Source organism: Taudactylus pleione, unplaced genomic scaffold (assembly GCF_031769625.1).
Source record: "Taudactylus pleione unplaced genomic scaffold, aTauple2 ptg002290l, whole genome shotgun sequence".
NCBI lineage: Eukaryota > Metazoa > Chordata > Amphibia > Anura > Myobatrachidae > Taudactylus > Taudactylus pleione.
The window spans coordinates 41,504-54,204 of record NW_028286681.1 but is presented as its reverse complement, the minus strand read 5'-3'; the positions used below and the strand labels follow the sequence as shown (position 1 = coordinate 54,204).

The window sequence follows — 12,701 nt, the reverse complement described above, 5'->3', positions numbered from 1 at the left end:
ATCGTATGGTGTGTGTGGGTCATGTATATATCGTATGGTGTGTGTGGGTCATGTATATATCGTATGGTGTGTGTGGGTCATGTATATATCGTATGGTGTGTGTGGGTCATGTATATATCGTATGGTGTGTGTGGGTCATGTATATATCGTATGGTGTGTGTGGGTCATGTATATATCGTATGGTGTGTGTGGGTCATGTATATATCGTATGGTGTGTGTGGGTCATGTATATATCGTATGGTGTGTGTGGGTCATGTATATATCGTATGGTGTGTGTGGGTCATGTATATATCGTATGGTGTGTGTGGGTCATGTATATATCGTATGGTGTGTGTGGGTCATGTATATATCGTATGGTGTGTGTGGGTCATGTATATATCGTATGGTGTGTGTGGGTCATGTATATATCGTATGGTGTGTGTGGGTCATGTATATATCGTATGGTGTGTGTGGGTCATGTATATATCGTATGGTGTGTGTGGGTCATGTATATATCGTATGGTGTGTGTGGGTCATGTATATATCGTATGGGGGGTGTGTGTGTGGGTCATGTATATATCGTATGGGGGGTGTGTGTGTGGGTCATGTATATTTCTACTTCAGGGTCCATAGGGTATCCACAGGATACCTTGGGGTATAGGTGTGACGTCAGTCGCTGGGCACCATAGAGTTAAGCTTTTCAGCCTCCCAGGATGCACTAGGGTCCCCCTCCTATACCCCGCCCCCGAGCCAAGGCACCTCAGTTTAGTTTGGTGCCCGGCCGGCGTCGGGTGCACCTGTCGGAGTGGGGGGCTAGAAGAGCCCCTGAAGCTTTCTTCAGTGCAGCTGTGGCTGCACATCTGGATGTACAGCATGGACAGTCAGTCCTGACGTCCATGCTGTCTTCCCTACACCCCCGCCGGTACCAGAACGCCGGTACCGATCCGGGGATGCTGGTGAGCATCTGGGGTCACAGCTAGCGGTGACCCCAGATGTTCCGGACCACGGCCGGATCCAAGGGGGACAAAGGTAAGCAGCGGGGTCCCGCGGTGGGTCCCCGCTGGTCACATGGTCCTAAGTCCCCAGACAGGGGGCTCCCTGGGGACAGGCTGCAGCGTGGAGCCAGGCGACCAACCTGCGCTTTCCACTACCCCCTGGGACAGCGGACCGCAGCAGAGCGGTAGCGCTGCGGCGTCCCAGGGGTTAAATGCATGCCAGGGGAGCGCGCCTTCCCTGTCTCACAGCCGGCGCCTCCCCCGCTGCACACAGCCCTCTCTGCATGCTGCCGACTGGTCCTGTGGCAGCGCTCCTCCCCCAGGCCAGCCTCCTCTCTGCTCCTCGGCGGCCATCTTCTCCAGAACGCATGGTGAACGCTGCTGGAAGCGATGGACGGAAGCATCGTGGTCTGGGTCCCCCCGCATACCTCTCCTCCGCTGTGGCTCAGGTCTGTGTATGCAGCGCTGTGTCCTACCAGGCCCTGTGTCTGTGTAGTTGAGTGATCAGCGCTGTTAGTGCAGGAATTGTTATTTCTCTGCATTGTATGTGACTGTGCTAGCGCTGCTGCCTGTAACTTTTCTTCTCTAAACTGTCAGCTTTATTACTGTCCCTGTTCTTCTGCTAAAGCCCTTGCGGTGCGGTGCGGTGCGGTGCTGCAGGGTGGTCTCTCGCCTATTTACTACTTAATTGGTGAGAGAGGTCACATACGTGGTGCCATCATGTCTGAAAGTGATTTTCCCCTCCGGCTACAGTGTACCACGTGCAAAGTACCGTTAGCGGAGGGGGAGGGTAGCGCGGAGGGCCTTTGCCGGCAGTGTTTGTCCATGGCGCGGCCTATAACGGTTACAGCACCGGTACAGGAGCCGCCCTGGGCTTGTTTCGCTCAGGCGTTAACAGCTTTAGTGGGCCAGTTAGCTCCGCAGCCCGCGTTTACTCCGATGGGTTTGTCCCAGCAGTCTGTGGTGTCGTCACCCATGCAGGGGTTCCCACGACAATTGGTGGTACCCCACAGTCTCCCTATTTCCCCGCTCCCGGGTTCTCAGGAGCCAGCGTGGGTTAACTCCCTGACGAGTTCTGTACAGCACTTGTCGGATGTGTTGCAAGGGGAGTCTGTGATGCGGCCTCATAAAAGGCCGGTGGCGTCTCTGTCCGCTCCTTATGAGGATGACGAAGGGACGTCTGATGATGGGGAGATTCTGGATCCTTACGATCAGGAACCTCTCCATACTAAGGACGCTGATGCTAAGTCCAAAGTATATATTCCTGGACTTATTCGGGCGGTCCGCACAGCCTTGGTGATTGAGGACGAAGTTCCCCCAGCAGCTAAATCTAAGTATGCCTTTTTCAAAGATGTGAAGGGCGATGCCACAGTCTTTCCTCTTTCGGGTCAGTTGGTGGACCATTTAGAGGAGGCGTGGAAACAACCTGGCAAAAGATACCAGCCGCAGAGACGCCTGGCGGTGGCTTATCCGTTCGCGGATAATTATTTTGCTAAGTGGGAATCCCCTCCACAGGTGGATTCTCACGTGACCCGTCTTGTCCGTAGTGCCACATTGCCGATGCCATCCATGTCCTCCCTTAAGGATGCTACGGACCGCAAGGTAGAAATCTGCCTGAAGTCCGCTTATTCCCTTGCAGGGGGGGCAGCACGGCCGGCTATGGCCATTTGCTGGGTTGCCAGAGCGATGGAGCGCTGGGCGGATTCATTAGAGGCTTCTTTTGAATCCGACTGTCCGGCCGAACAGGCGGAGTTGATTGGCAATCTCCGTGATTCGGCCACCTACATCAACGAGGCGGCTCTAGACATTAGTACTCTGGTGTCTAGAATTTCTTCAGCAGCGGTAGCTGCTCGTCGCACCTTGTGGCTGCGATCCTGGAAGGCGGACGCAGATTCCAAGAAAGGTCTGGAAGCGTTGCCGTTTACCGGAGAAGTTCTCTTCGGTCCGGATCTGGATAAGATTGTGGCCACGCTGGCGGCAGCCAAATCTGCTTGTCTCCCGTCGGCCGCTGCTCCTTCTGGTTCGGGACCATCGTCCTTTCGGTCATCTAGGGCCCAGGGCAGGCCCAAACCACAGTCGTTTCCTCGACAGGCTGGCCCTAAGAAATCGGTCAAGCCCCGGAAGCAGGCATGGAGTACCAGACGTCCGGCCCCCAAGCCAGATGACAAGCCTGCGGCCTGACGGTCCGGTCCTCCCTTTGGGGGATCCCAGGGTGGGAGGCCGCCTGCTACAGTTCGCCCAGTGTTGGTCGACCACTACGACAGACACTTGGGTTCTTGAGGTGGTTTCCCACGGATACGCCCTCTCCTTCCGGCACAGACCCCCGGCTCGCTTCTTCACCACGGGTCTCCCATCAGACCGGAACAAGGCTACGGAGCTGCGGAAGGTATTGCACACTATGCTCCAGGCTGGAGTTATAGTGGCTGTTCCATTCTCCCAGAGGGGCCAGGGTTTCTATTCAAATCTATTTTTGGTACAGAAACCCAATGGGTCATATCGTCCGATTCTCAACCTCAAAGCACTCAACAAGTCTTTGCGGGTCCCGAAGTTTCGGATGGAGACCCTACGGTCCATCATTCTGGCGCTGGAACCTGGGGACTACTTGGTGTCATTGGACATACAGGACGCTTACCTGCATGTCCCTATTCTTTTGCGCCATCAACAGTTCCTCAGGTTTGCAATCCGCAGCGACCACTTCCAGTTTCGGGCGTTACCTTTTGGCCTGGCAACAGCACCACGTGTTTTCACCAAGGTGATGGCGGTCATGGCGGCTTCTCTGCGGCTGCAGGGAGTCCGCATGTTGCCGTATTTGGACGACCTGTTATTGGTGGCAGGATCTCCAGAGCTCCTGTTACGCCACTTGGACCTGACCATTGCACTGCTGCAACGGCACGGCTGGCTAATCAACTGGCAGAAGTCCACTCTAATCCCGTCTCGGAGGATTCTGCATCTTGGAGCCTTATTGGACTCGGGACAGCAAAGGATCTTCGTGACGGAGGACAAGATCTCTGCTTTACAGTCAAGGGTGCGCAGTTGCCTGCACAGCCGCCGGGTGTCCTTACACTCGGCGATGAGGTTACTGGGCTCCATGGTGTCGGTGTTCGACATGGTGGAATACGCCCAGTTTCACTCCAGACCTCTGCAGCACCTGATCCTGTCCAAGTGGAACGGGCTGCCTCAGTCTCTGAAGTCCCAGACGATTGTGCTCACCCAGGAGGTTCGCCTGTCCCTTGCGTGGTGGTTACAGACGACCCACCTCAACAAGGGACGTCCGTTCTGGGTTCCAAATTGGGTCCTGTTGACAACGGACGCCAGTCTTCGGGGCTGGGGAGCAGTTTCGGGTCCACACTTGTTCCAGGGCAGGTGGACGCCGACAGAAGCGGAGCTTCCAATAAATATCTTGGAACTCCGTGCGGTCTCCAGCAGGCACAGCGGTTTCTCCAGGGTCGCCCGGTGCAGGTCCAGTCGGACAACGCTACCACCGTGGCCTACATAAACAGGCAAGGAGGAACTCGCAGTCGGGCGGCTCTCGTAGAGGTCTCTCGGATCCTGGTTTGGGCGGAGCGCAATCTTCCGGCCACATCAGCGGTCTTCATTCCGGGAGTGCTAAATTGGGAGGCGGACTTTCTAAGTCGCCAGGACGTTCATCCGGGGGAATGGTCCCTGCACCTGGACGTTTTTCAACTACTGGTGGACAGGTGGGGTCTTCCAGAAATCGACCTCATGGCGTCCCGGCACAACAACAAGTTGCCGGTGTACGGGTCTCGCACAAGAGACGAAGGGGCGTCTCTGGTGGATGCTCTGTCCGTCCGGTGGACGTTCCGGTTCGCATACCTGTTCCCTCCGGTCTCCCTTCCACGGGTAATCCGGAAATTCAAACAGGAAGGAGGGACGCTCCTGTTGATAGCTCCCGCGTGGCCCAGACGGCACTGGTTCTCAGACCTTCAGGGTCTGTCCGTGGACAGTCCTCTGCGGTTGCCGCTACGACCGGACCTTCTGTCTCAGGGTCCTTGCCTTCACCCGGACCTGACTCGGCTGTCTTTGACGGCGTGGCTGTTGAGACGGCCATGCTGAGGTCCCGGGGGTTTTCCAGCTCTGTGGTGCGTACCATGTTACGAGCTCGGAAACCGTCTTCCGCGAGGATATACCATCGCGTGTGGCATACGTTCTTCCAGTGGTGTCGACCGAGAGGTTATGCACCGCGGGAGTTTCGTCTGTCTCGGATTCTCGCCTTCCTGCAAGCTGGACTAGATCATGGGCTTCGCCTTGCTTCTTTGAAGGTACAAGTTTCGGCCCTATCTGTCTGTCTGGTTTCACCGTAGGATTGCTACAATCCCGGATGTGCGCACCTTTATGCAGGGTGTTCTCCGCATTCAGCCGCCCTTTGTTCCACCTGTGGCGCCTTGGGATTTGGCTGTGGTCCTGAGGGCTCTCCAAGGACCGCCGTTTGAACCACTGGGCTCAGTGGATCTTAAATGGCTAACAGCTAAGACTGTTTTCCTTCTGGCCATTGCTTCGGCCAGACGTGTTTCTGAGTTAGGGGCTCTTTCTTGTAGACCCCCTTTCTTGGTTTTTTATGGGAACAGGGCAGTGCTCCGCACTCGGCCCGAGTTTCTTCCCAAAGTTGTTTCCCAGTTTCATGTTAACGAGGAAATAGTTGTTCCGGCCTTTAACTCACCGGGTCTTTCCGTGGGTGAGGCCTCTTTGGATGTTGTGCGGGCCTTAAGGACTTATGTTGACCGCACTTCTTCGTTTTAGCTTATCTTCATGAAGGCCTACCGGTCCCTCCTTCTCTGAAGGCTCATTCCACTAGGTCTGTGGGTCCTTCGTGGGCAGCTCGACGTGGTGCCTCGGCAGTTCAGATCTGCAAGGCTGCTACGTGGTCCTCTGTCCATACCTTCGTGAGGTATTACAGGTTTGACACCTTCGCCTCTCAGGATGCTTCCTTCGGGCGGCGGATTCTCCTTTCTGCACAGGAGCGTCCCCACCCTTAAAGGATACTGCTTTGGGACATCCCCAAGGTATCCTGTGGATACCCTATGGACCCTGAAGTAGAAAATATGAGATATGGTAAGAACTTACCCTTGTTATCTCTATTTCTACGAAGTCCATAGGGTTCCACAGGACTCCCGCCCTGTCGCACCTGTGCTGCAGATGGGCTTTGCTCTGGTCACCGGTTTTCCGTCTCCCTCTGGTGAGAATGTGATTCTTGTATGTGTCCAGATCTTTTTTCTCTCTCTTCCTTCTCCTCCTCCGGCCTATGGCTTGATAACTAACTGAGGTGCCTTGGCTCGGGGGCGGGGTATAGGAGGGGGACCCTAGTGCATCCTGGGAGGCTGAAAAGCTTAACTCTATGGTGCCCAGCGACTGACGTCACACCTATATACCCCAAGGTATCCTGTGGAACCCTATGGACTTCGTAGAAATAGAGATAACAAGGGTAAGTTCTTACCATATCTCATATTATCGTATGGTGTGTGTGTGTCATGTATATATCGTATGGTGTGTGTGTGTCATGTATATATCGTATGGTGTGTGTGTGTCATGTATATATCGTATGGTGTGTGTGTGTCATGTATATATCGTATGGTGTGTGTGTGTCATGTATATATCGTATGGTGTGTGTGTGTCATGTATATATCGTATGGTGTGTGTGTGTCATGTATATATCGTATGGTGTGTGTGTGTGTCATGTATATATCGTATGGTGTGTGTGTGTGTCATGTATATATCGTATGGTGTGTGTGTGTGTCATGTATATATCGTATGGTGTGTGTGTGTGTGTCATGTATATATCGTATGGTGTGTGTGTGTGTCATGTATATATCGTATGGTGTGTGTGTGTCATGTATATATCGTATGGTGTGTGTGTGTGTCATGTATATATCGTATGGTGTGTGTGTGTGTCATGTATATATCGTATGGTGTGTGTGTGTGTCATGTATATATCGTATGGTGTGTGTGTGTGTCATGTATATATCGTATGGTGTGTGTGTGTGTCATGTATATATCGTATGGTGTGTGTGTGTGTCATGTATATATCGTATGGTGTGTGTGTGTGTCATGTATATATCGTATGGTGTGTGTGTGTGTCATGTATATATCGTATGGTGTGTGTGTGTGTGTCATGTATATATCGTATGGTGTGTGTGTGTGTCATGTATATATCGTATGGTGTGTGTGTGTGTGTGTCATGTATATATCGTATGGTGTGTGTGTGTGTCATGTATATATCGTATGGTGTGTGTGTCATATATGGGGCGCGTGAATTATATGGTGTGCCACTTACACACATATATATTTGTGCCATGTATGTTTGCTGCATGTGCATTATGCATGGTGTCATGTATGTATAATATATAAAGTGTGTGCATTGTGTGTCACATATACGGATATATCGTGTATTGTGTGTGTGTGTGTGTGTGTCATGTATGCGGATATAGTGTGTGTGTGTCAGTCACGTATGCGTATTGTGTATCATGTATGGTGTGTCATCTATGCGTATGGTGTGTGCATTGTGTCATGTATGCGGATATGGTGTGTCATGTATGTGTATGATGTGTGCATGTACGGTATGTGTCACTTCCACCAGCAAGTGACTGGAAAATACAAATTCTCTCTACACAATATAAACCTATAATGTACCAATCTCTCCACCTTCTGTGTGTGGGCTCTGTCCCAGTGTGTGTGTGTGTCACGTATGCGGATATATTGTGTGTGTCACGTATGCGGATATATTGTGTGTGTCACGTATGCGGATATATTGTGTGTGTCACGTATGCGGATATATTGTGTGTGTCACGTATGCGGATATATTGTGTGTGTCACGTATGCGGATATATTGTGTGTGTCACGTATGCGGATATATTGTGTGTGTCACGTATGCGGATATATTGTGTGTGTCACGTATGCGGATATATTGTGTGTGTCACGTATGCGGATATATTGTGTGTGTCACGTATGCGGATATATTGTGTGTGTCACGTATGCGGATATTTTGTGTGTGTCACGTATGCGGATATATTGTGTGTGTCACGTATGCGGATATATTGTGTGTGTCACGTATGCGGATATATTGTGTGTGTCACGTATGCGGATATATTGTGTGTGTCACGTATGCGGATATATTGTGTGTGTCACGTATGCGGATATATTGTGTGTGTCACGTATGCGGATATATTGTGTGTGTCACGTATGCGGATATATTGTGTGTGTCACGTATGCGGATATATTGTGTGTGTCACGTATGCGGATATTTTGTGTGTGTCACGTATGCGGATATATTGTGTGTGTCACGTATGCGGATATATTGTGTGTGTCACGTATGCGGATATATTGTGTGTGTCACGTATGCGGATATATTGTGTGTGTCACGTATGCGGATATATTGTGTGTGTCACGTATGCGGATATATTGTGTGTGTCACGTATGCGGATATATTGTGTGTGTCACGTATGCGGATATATTGTGTGTGTCACGTATGCGGATATATTGTGTGTGTCACGTATGCGGATATATTGTGTGTGTCACGTATGCGGATATATTGTGTGTGTCACGTATGCGGATATATTGTGTGTGTCACGTATGCGGATATATTGTGTGTGTCACGTATGCGGATATATTGTGTGTGTCACGTATGCGGATATATTGTGTGTGTCACGTATGCGGATATATTGTGTGTGTCACGTATGCGGATATATTGTGTGTGTCACGTATGCGGATATATTGTGTGTGTCACGTATGCGGATATATTGTGTGTGTCACGTATGCGGATATATTGTGTGTGTCACGTATGCGGATATATTGTGTGTGTCACGTATGCGGATATATTGTGTGTGTCACGTATGCGGATATATTGTGTGTGTCACGTATGCGGATATATTGTGTGTGTCACGTATGCGGATATATTGTGTGTGTCACGTATGCGGATATATTGTGTGTGTCACGTATGCGGATATATTGTGTGTGTCACGTATGCGGATATATTGTGTGTGTCACGTATGCGGATATATTGTGTGTGTCACGTATGCGGATATATTGTGTGTGTCACGTATGCGGATATATTGTGTGTGTCACGTATGCGGATATATTGTGTGTGTCACGTATGCGGATATATTGTGTGTGTCACGTATGCGGATATATTGTGTGTGTCACGTATGCGGATATATTGTGTGTGTCACGTATGCGGATATATTGTGTGTGTCACGTATGCGGATATATTGTGTGTGTCACGTATGCGGATATATTGTGTGTGTCACGTATGCGGATATATTGTGTGTGTCACGTATGCGGATATATTGTGTGTGTCACGTATGCGGATATATTGTGTGTGTCACGTATGCGGATATATTGTGTGTGTCACGTATGCGGATATATTGTGTGTGTCACGTATGCGGATATATTGTGTGTGTCACGTATGCGGATATATTGTGTGTGTCACGTATGCGGATATATTGTGTGTGTCACGTATGCGGATATATTGTGTGTGTCACGTATGCGGATATATTGTGTGTGTCACGTATGCGGATATATTGTGTGTGTCACGTATGCGGATATATTGTGTGTGTCACGTATGCGGATATATTGTGTGTGTCACGTATGCGGATATATTGTGTGTGTCACGTATGCGGATATATTGTGTGTGTCACGTATGCGGATATATTGTGTGTGTCACGTATGCGGATATATTGTGTGTGTCACGTATGCGGATATATTGTGTGTGTCACGTATGCGGATATATTGTGTGTGTCACGTATGCGGATATATTGTGTGTGTCACGTATGCGGATATATTGTGTGTGTCACGTATGCGGATATATTGTGTGTGTCACGTATGCGGATATATTGTGTGTGTCACGTATGCGGATATATTGTGTGTGTCACGTATGCGGATATATTGTGTGTGTCACGTATGCGGATATATTGTGTGTGTCACGTATGCGGATATATTGTGTGTGTCACGTATGCGGATATATTGTGTGTGTCACGTATGCGGATATATTGTGTGTGTCACGTATGCGGATATATTGTGTGTGTCACGTATGCGGATATATTGTGTGTGTGTGTGTGTGTCACGTATGCGGATATATTGTGTGTGTGTGTGTGTGTCACGTATGCGGATATATTGTGTGTGTGTGTGTGTGTCACGTATGCGGATATATTGTGTGTGTGTGTGTGTCACGTATGCGGATATATTGTGTGTGTGTGTGTGTGTCACGTATGCGGATATATTGTGTGTGTGTGTGTGTGTCACGTATGCGGATATATTGTGTGTGTGTGTGTGTCACGTATGCGGATATATTGTGTGTGTGTGTGTGTCACGTATGCGGATATATTGTGTGTGTGTGTGTGTCACGTATGCGGATATATTGTGTGTGTGTGTGTGTCACGTATGCGGATATATTGTGTGTGTGTGTGTGTCACGTATGCGGATATATTGTGTGTGTGTGTGTGTCACGTATGCGGATATATTGTGTGTGTGTGTGTGTCACGTATGCGGATTTATTGTGTGTGTGTGTCACGTATGCGGATTTATTGTGTATGGTGTGTGTGTCATGTATGCGGATATATTTGTGTGTGTGGTGTGTGTCACGTATGCGGATATACAGTCAGGTCCATAAATATTGGGACATTGACAGAATTGTCATATTTTGGCCTCTATTCACCACCACAATGGTTTTGAAATGAAACAAACAAGATGTGATTTACCTGCAGACTTTCAGGTTTAATTTGAGGGTAATTACATCCAAATCAGGTGAACGGTGTAGGAATTACAGCGGTTTCTATATGTGCCTCCCACTTTTTAAGGGGCCAAAAGTAATGGGACAAACTAAACAATCCTAAATCTAACTTTCACTTTTTAATACTTTGTTGCAAATCCTTTGCAGGCAATTACAGCCTGAAGTCTGGAACGCATAGACATCACCAGACGCTGGGTTTCATCCCTGGTGATGCTCTGCCAGGCCTCTACTGCAAATGTCTTCAGTTCCTGCTTGTTCTTGGGGCATTTTCCCTTCAGTTTTGTCTTCATCAAGTGAAATGCATGCTCAATCAGATTCAGGTCAGGGGACTGACTTGGCCATTGCATAACATTCCAATTTTCTCTTTCATCCACTAGGGGACACTGGAGGTTGCTTACGCTGGGGTATAGAGACGTGGATAGCTGAAGCTGGCACTTTAAATAATTTAGAAGTGTGAAGCTCCTCCCCCTCTATGCCCCACCAGCCCTCAGTTTAGAAAATGTGCCCTTTGGAGCTGGTCACAATCTGCTGTGCTCCAGTAATACACTTATTTTTTATTTAAATTTATTTTTTTCTTTACATCTTTTACACTTGATGGGTACCCTTCGCCACCTCTCTAAAGGTGGGGTCCGGGTACCCGGCGCCCTGACTTGTTAGAAGCAGGAAGGAGTGCACAGTGCTTATACTAAAAGCACTGACCGCTCCTTATCGCCACAGCACATCTCCAACAAGAGAAAGAAGAGAGTGCTGAAGCTGAGAGAGCCCTCCGGGGAACGCAGTGAGTATGTGGCTGCGCATTCTCCGCTGCCCCCACCCCGCGCTACATCGCGATTCTAGCTAAGTCCAAGTGACTCAGCAGGCACCACTACCCAGGTACTTAGCGCTACAATGCTGATATCTATTCAGCCCCCACTGGTAAAGGGGGCGCCGCGTGTTTGTGGCTGCAGCATAGCGGGGCTCACGTGTCCCCCGCCCGCCGGGACCTTCACTGCGGCAGCGGGGCGCTGTATGCCGGCGGTATTACACGTGGGAGAAGGCAAACACTGTCGCTGCTCCCACACGCACTTTCCGTGGCCGCTCTCCTCCCCCTGCTGAGAGCTTTACTGCGGGAGCAGGGGGCACTGTAAAAGTGTTGGCTCCTCCGTTTAACGGAGCTAAAAGCCATTTTTGATCTCTGGGGACTTGAAGCAGGGGGCGGAGCTTATATAGCGCGGGCTCTCTCTCTGTAAAGGCACGGCAGAGAGCTGTTATGAACAGCGTGTATGCCGTTTTTCACTCAACCTGCACCTCTCCCTCATAGAGGTAATGTGCAGCTGTCATGGCTCCTGCTTCCACTACAGGATCCTGTGCAAAGGACTGTAGGTGATTATCAGAAGGCTGGATTCCTCTGCTGCCGTCCCTGTGCTCCAGGACATTTACATCACCTGACTACAACCCTGGTAAAGAGGCTGTAAGTAACTGGGGTGTAAGTGCAGGGGAATCTGATCTGTGGGAAGGGGGTACCACCTCCTCTGTGTCCCAAACCAGCCTTCTTTGTCATTTCTGTGTCTTTTCTGTTTAAGCTGGGTGACTGTACCATGTCCAGCAGAACCAAGGCTTCTCAAAGGCTGTCCAGACCAAGCCACATGCTACTTGGTCCATGTTATGTGATGCTTGTATAACAATGGATCCTCATATGACTATTACTGACTCATCGGCTCCTCCATGGGCCGCTGACATGGTAGGAGTTATGTCAGATGTGAGGTCATTGTTAGCTGAGGCTCAGCCTCCCTGGGTGGCTGGGTTAACCAAACACCCTGGTACAGGTTATGGGTACAGCGGTGTCTGCACCCTCCACTTACTATCAACGATGACACAAGAGCGTACTCTAACGACTGCTCTCCAGTCGGAAGAAGAACTCATCGCCACGGAGGATACCGAAGGGAGTTAGAGTCCGCCTCTGCCGAGGTGGAATCTCTAATTTTTTATCGGTCAGAAATGTCCTTAAT

The 12,701-nt window shown here is 49.9% G+C and overlaps 1 protein-coding gene across 1 annotated transcript in view; it reads left to right on the top strand.

Annotated features, from left to right (window-relative positions):
* Positions 1-12,562: 12,562 nt before the first annotated feature.
* The window catches only part of USB1 (U6 snRNA biogenesis phosphodiesterase 1), a gene marked incomplete at its 3' end in the record, with an annotated part of 32,712 nt that continues 32,573 nt past the window's right edge, over positions 12,563-12,701 (top strand). The window contains exon 1 of the mRNA XM_088466019.1: positions 12,563-12,638. Within this exon, the coding sequence (XP_088322145.1) occupies positions 12,563-12,638 (76 nt within the window). The remainder of the gene's footprint in view (positions 12,639-12,701) is intronic.